The sequence below is a fragment of the Paralichthys olivaceus genome, chromosome 4, assembly GCF_024713975.1.
Source record: "Paralichthys olivaceus isolate ysfri-2021 chromosome 4, ASM2471397v2, whole genome shotgun sequence".
NCBI lineage: Eukaryota > Metazoa > Chordata > Actinopteri > Pleuronectiformes > Paralichthyidae > Paralichthys > Paralichthys olivaceus.
The window spans coordinates 168,435-174,572 of record NC_091096.1 but is presented as its reverse complement, the minus strand read 5'-3'; the positions used below and the strand labels follow the sequence as shown (position 1 = coordinate 174,572).

The 6,138-nt window shown below is 45.1% G+C and overlaps 1 protein-coding gene and 1 long non-coding RNA gene across 3 annotated transcripts; one reads left to right on the top strand and one right to left on the bottom strand.

The window, feature by feature from the left end:
* Positions 1-110: 110 nt before the first annotated feature.
* On the bottom strand, positions 111-5,166 carry card9 (caspase recruitment domain family, member 9). 2 transcript variants are annotated; one of them, XM_020108899.2, is made up of 13 exons: positions 4,862-5,166; positions 4,715-4,784; positions 4,276-4,413; positions 4,077-4,195; positions 3,776-3,982; positions 3,589-3,672; positions 1,952-2,164; positions 1,379-1,504; positions 985-1,173; positions 801-858; positions 579-706; positions 449-507; positions 111-372 (listed from the first exon to the last, which is right to left on the bottom strand). In XM_020108899.2, the coding sequence occupies exons 1-13, from the start codon at positions 4,973-4,975 to the stop codon at positions 279-281; spliced, it is 1,599 nt and encodes a 532-aa protein (XP_019964458.1). In that variant the 5' UTR covers positions 4,976-5,166; the 3' UTR covers positions 111-278. The 2 variants fall into 2 exon arrangements, with proteins under 2 accessions (XP_019964458.1, XP_019964459.1); XM_020108900.2 differs by having other exon boundaries at positions 1,952-2,152.
* Positions 2,563-3,261, top strand: LOC138407417 (uncharacterized). The gene is made up of 3 exons (XR_011240826.1): positions 2,563-2,701; positions 2,967-3,054; positions 3,155-3,261. It is a non-coding gene; the product is annotated as an uncharacterized lncRNA (long non-coding RNA).
* Positions 5,167-6,138: the final 972 nt, after the last annotated feature.

Sequence of the window (6,138 nt, the reverse complement as noted above, 5' to 3'; positions counted from 1 at the left end):
CTGATCATACAGACAGACACACAACCACACACACACACACACACACAGATGGACATACAGACACACAAACACACACAGACAGTTAATTACAAGACAACCAGTGAAACACGTTTGTCAGTAAATACTTTATTGATTATTTATTATTATTATTATTATTATAACGAGGGGATTAGACACTTTCATTACAAAATGTTTGTGATTAATCATCAATATTATGACATAATCTTCAACACTCAGTGATGTCGTGCTCAGATATGATCATGTGATCTCAGGTGAGCTCAGTCCCACTCAGTGATGTCACTGCTGCTGCTATCGTCAAGGTTACCAGCTGCGTACTCCTTACAGATGAGCTTTGACCTTAGTGCTCGCTTCCTGTTGTCATGGAAACAAAAACATGCTGAAAGCTGCTGTCACATTTTCTCAAGAGCTGAAATGAATCTGAACTCACCTGCGATAGAAGAAGTTCGGACGAGTCCTGGAGGTGAGACAGTCGTCTGTCTGCTTCTCCTGCCACAGAGAGAGAGAGAGACAGGTGAGAGAGAGAAAGACAGGATGTAGAGAACCATCAGGTGTATTACCCATGATGCAGTAGTGCTGGTCTTCAGTTCAGTCTCTGCAGCACCTCCTACAGGAGAACTGTCTTGCTGCAGAGCTGATGCCTCCTCAGTCCCCTGCAACATCTCACTGTGAACCTCCTCACTGCTTCCTGTTCAGTCACATGACACAACATAACATGTCACGTGACAGGACGTAACACGTCATGTGACAGGACGTAACATTCCACATGATACGACTCTGACCTTCTACTGTCTTCTCTGTCGGTTCCTCCTCTTCCTCACTGCTCACACCTCTCTCCCACTGAATGAGACAGCCATCATCATTACATCATTGTGACGTCATCATGACAGTCCACACCTGCTGTCATTAACATAAGTAATTGATAGTCTGAGCTGCATCAGCCAATCACAACGTCCTCGTTCTCACCTGGTGAGCGTTGCAGGTGAGTCTGCGGAGGCGTGTCCTCAGTTGTAGCTCCTCCCCCTGTGACCTCAGCAGGAGGAGCTCCAGCCTATCAGATTGCTCGGTGAGTTGTCTAACTTGCTCCCTGTACTGATCCTTCTCCTGCAGGAGCAGCCGCACCTCCTCCTGCTGCTCCGTCCACGAAGACAGAGCCTGCAACAATCAGAGATGGTTCTAAAAGAGCAGACTCCACATAAAGAACAGGAGAACCAGAACCTGTAGAACCTTCCTGGTGTCTTGTGGTTTAACAGAGACAGGAAGTGACACATGCAGGGTTGAAAACATGACACATGTCACTGTCATCACTGCAGCCAATCAGCATCTACCCCACCCAACCAGGTGGATCAGAACTCCTCACCTTGTCTCTCTCTCGAATCACCTCCTCCAGCTGTCTGAGGGTTTGTTTGTTTCGTTGACGGTACATCCTGGTGTCTCCCTTTAGCTGAGTGCAGCACAGCTCCAGCTCCTCCTTCTCTTCCAGACTCTGAAAACAAACATACCCAGCGTCACCGCCTGATCTCACCGACATGTCTTCTACTTAAGAAATAAGACAGACCAGAGACATGTGGACACTTACTTCAGCCTAAAACCAGACATGTTGTGTTCGCGAGACAAACTCAGCACTTCCTCCAACTCTTTCACAACAAAAGTCTTTCTCAGCACCACTTGTAACTTAAGTCGTTTAGTTACAAGTCTCCACCAATCAGAGCAGTTTTAGTCACCTTGCTTTTATTTAAGACTCATGAGGTCTTTGACCTTTGACCACTGGAATCTAATCAGTTCACCTTTGAGTTTAACTGACAGCTTGTACCAAAGTTGAAGAAAGGAATAGGACGGACGACCTGAAAACATGAATCTTCTGGCCACTAGGTGTCACCAGCACAGAGAAATCAAAGTTTGTGTCGTTGAAAGGAGTGAAAGTGGTTCTGACCCGGGAGCTCTGCTCCGCTGCTCTGTGGAGATCTTGTCTCAGTCTCAACACTGTAGTGAGGAGGTTCATCTGAGGAGGAGGAGCTCCTTCCTTCTCCTCTTTCTTCTCCATTGTTGTTTTCTCCTCTTTTCTCTCCTCCCTCTGCTCCTCCCCTCTGTTTGGATGGAAGAACGTCTCAGAGGGCAGAGCCAGACTCCTGCTCTGAAAACAGACCTGTCAACACGTCAGTCGCTGAGTTACTCACATGTTCGTACATAATTCTGGTCATATAAAGTCAACTATTTTCATTCTTTTCTCTTCAAAGTGACATTTTCAAACACAGTGTCAGATGATGTCTGGAGGATGACGCAGTTGGAGTTTCAGTGAGATAACTGAAAGAAGCTGAAGCGAGATCAGCAGCAGGGGCAGCATCTGAGATTTGAAGAAGAAATATTATTTATGAGTATAAGTGGGATTTTTTTGGGGCTGAAAGAAACTTTAGTCAGTGGAGGTGTAAGTAATTAAAACTGTTGATTTCTGTTGTACCTGAAGAAGCAGAGGTGAGTTGAAGCTTTAATTAAGAAGTTTTTGTGTTATAACTTCTTTTTCTTCTTTGTTTGGTTTATTTGCGAGTGGCAACCAACGTTAAGGTGCATCACCACCACTCCACTGTGTTGGGGTGTGACTCATATTAAATCTGCTGTCTGATCCTGTCTCCCTCAGATAATGAAGCATTCTCTCTGTTCCGATGATAAAAGTTCTTCTCTCCATGTTTGTAGTTTCCTTCTTCTATCGTTTCTCTTCTCTAACATTACAGTGAAGCATCAGGCTCCACTGACTCCTCTGTTATTCAGGGATCATCCTGCAGGATGTGTGTTTATTAAGTGTATTATTGAGTCTTGTGTGTCCTCAGCCTCTAGTCACCATGTTCTGCTCCTTGTTGTTTCCTCACTTCCTGTTGTATAAAGCTGTTTCCTGTGTGAGCTGCCTCCTGCTGCCATTCTTTGATCATGTTTCCTTATTGTTTCTGCTTCAGATTTACTGAAGAGTGCAATGTCCAAGACTTCTTCATGATTCACAGATAATAAATCCACCTTCACTGCTGTTTATTTCTCTGTGTGCTGGTATCCACATGAACACAATCTTCTCAAATGTCTCATTATCCAAACTGTTGGATGAAAATGATGTGAACAACATTAATGCTGAACATGAATCTGTTCACAGAACAACTTCCTGGTTCCTAGCTCTTCACTGTGATGCTGCTGCTGTCGTTAGCATCTCCACCGTGTGAACTGACCAATGATCTGATCCTGATCACTGAAACTGTGAAGTCTGGTTTACTGAAACCAGAACCTGCTCTTCCTGTGATAGGATCTTTGGATCATCTGAATAAACTGGAACAAATGTTTCATAGAATGTTTGAAATATTTCTTCCACCAAAACTGCTCTATTGCTACAATCTCTACGTCCTTTTTCCAGAAAAAAGAAATCAGTAAACACTGCTTCTTCTTCTTTGTTCGGTTTATTGGTCGCCACCCACCAATATACCAAAAAAAGAAGAAGTATGAAGTAAGAAATATTAAAGAAGAAGAAGAAAGATGAACAGGATGAGGGGTGGCATTTTGTTATCTGTAAAGAGTTGAAGTGTCAGACTTCACCTCCTGCAGTGGCCTCAGTGTTCGTCGTCTCAGCAGTCGAGTCTGACTTTCAGCTTGTAGCACCGAGTTTTTCAGACGCTCCACCTGCGCACACGCACACACACACACGCACACACACACACACACACACAGAGGTCAGAGATCAGCTGACCTCTCTCAGTGTGATATAAGTCTGAAGTCAGCTGACCTCTATCTGCAGGTCTCTGTTGGCCAGCAGGGTGTTGCTCCTTTCCTGGTTCAGAGTGTTGATGTCAGCCATCAGACTGTAGTTGTGATCTCTGAGCTGTTTCACCTCGTCGCACAGCCGCTCGCGCTCTTCCCGAACCTTCCGGACCCGCTCAGTCAGCTTCCTCAGCTCGTGGTCCCTCAGCTGCTGCTGCTGAGACCATGCCTCCTGGTGTCCAGAATAAAACATGAAGGTTTAGCACATCAGCAAAGAACTTGGTGAGCTCCTTCTCTACCTCTTCCTTAGTAACCTGGTTGCCAACCTGTTCCTTTGCAACAGAGCAGGCCTTTTGGCGGCGTCGCCTCTCTTCCTGCAACGCCCTCTGCAGGCGGCTGAGCTCGGACATCAAGAATTGAGTGAGACCAGATTCTCCTGCTGTGTCTGAATAGAGATACATTATAATAATTGATACATCATGGAGGGTAAGTCAGACAGACAGGCAGACAGACAGGCAGACAGACCAATGAGGATGCTGAAGGTCTTGTTCGGCTCCTTCCCAGTGATTCGACTGTACAGTTGAGGATAATCCAGTTCCAGACTCTCCAGGAAGGCTGTGTAACCTTTGACCCCTGTCCTCTGTAGGATGTCCAGCAGGGCTCCTGTAAAGGAGTATTTGTTACGTCTAGACTGGATTTCAGTCATTCTTTATTTTCAGGATGTCCCAGTAACCCCAACCCTCAGTCTTCAAACCATGGCTCAGACCCAGATCACCTCTTTTGGACTAAATTTTGGTGCGTTGGTCTGGACCATGAGGAACTTCTCACACCTGATATTTGGGTTTATACTAAACTGATAAGTCTGTTGGTGTGAACGAGACCTAAATGTAAGAATTAAATGGTCTATGGTTCTCCTCTGGGAGAAGGTTTGAGTTCTTATAGTGGCAGATGATGCGTTTCTTACCAACTTTTCTCCTTCTGATGACGAGGGCGGGATCGTTGAAAAGCTGCTCCTCATCCTCAGCTCCGATGACCTGACAACCCCCACCACAAAACAACCAATCAGAGAGGGAGGAGCAGGAACAGGTGGAGGAGGAGAAGGAGGAGTTACCTGACACTGTCGGAGGTAGGGGGTGATTCTTGAAGGTTCGATTGTTTTGATGAGCAACATCCTGTAATCATCCAACTGTAGCCAACAGAGGTCGTCCTCATTCGGTGAGTCCATGCTGAGTAATCTGATTACTTTCAGTAATGTGAGTAAACTCTACTGTGAGGTAAACACTACGCGATGAGTACAAACTATAACACAATGGATACTCACACATCAACACTGTCTGTCTGTCTGTCTCAGTCTGTTTTCTGAAAAGGAAGTCTCTCCTCTCACTTCCTGTTTTTGCCTCAGTCTCCACCCTCTCTGACTGGCACTGATGCAGTTCACCAACCAATCGTGTCACAGCGTCCCAGGAAGTAAACACACAGGAAACATGAAAGCAGACGATGTGGTTCTGTTTGTTTACACACGATGTGGTTCTGTTAGTTTACAGACGATGTGGTTCTGTTAGTTTACTGACGATGTGGTTCTGTTAGTTTACAGACGATGTGGTTCTGTTAGTTTACACACGATGTGGTTCTGTTAGTTTACTGACGATGTGGTTCTGTTAGTTTACACACGATGTGGTTCTGTTTGTTTACACACGATGTGGTTCTGTTAGTTTACTGACGATGTGGTTCTGTTAGTTTACACACGATGTGGTTCTGTTAGTTTACTGACGATGTGGTTCTGTTAGTTTACTGACGATGTGGTTCTGTTAGTTTACACACGATGTGGTTCTGTTAGTTTACTGACGATGTGGTTCTGTTAGTTTACTGAACCACGTCCATGTCAGCGGCGCCATGTTCATTTTATTCATCAGCTGTTTGTGTTGACACAAAGAGGAAGAAGTGAAAATGAGAGAAGTCAGAAGAGGAAACAGAAACTTTTCATATTTGACTTTGATTCCTGAAGTGAAACTAAACCAAGAAAAGAAGAATGTGTCAAAATGAAAAGTTACGGAGGAAGAGACCAGAAACTAACAGGAAGGTACAAATGTCACCATTGTCCTCACAGTCCAGTGTCCTTACAGTGTCCTCCCAGTCCTTTGTGTCCTTCAGAGTCCTCACAGTCCAGTGTGTCCTTACAGTCCAGTGTCCTTACAGTGTCCTCCCAGTCCTTTGTGTTCTTACAGAGTCCTCACAGTCCAGTGTGTCCTCATAGTCCAGTGTCCTTACGGAATCCTCACAATCTACTGTGTCTTCACAGTCCATAGTGTCCTCAGAGTCCTTTGTGTCCATATAGAGTCCTCACAGTCTACAGTGTCCTCAGAGCCCTTTGTGTCCATACAGAGTCCT

Coding starts and splice junctions, on each gene's coding strand:
- card9 (XM_020108899.2), bottom strand. CDS start 4,975: ATGGACTCACCGAATGAGGACGACCTCTGTTGGCTACAGTTGGATGAT. Junction 3,983..4,076: donor GCTCTGTTGCAAAGGAACAG/GTTGGCAACCAG, acceptor TCTGGACACCAG/GAGGCATGGTCTCAGCAGCA. Junction 707..800: donor GACAGAGAAGACAGTAGAAG/GTCAGAGTCGTA, acceptor GTGACTGAACAG/GAAGCAGTGAGGAGGTTCAC.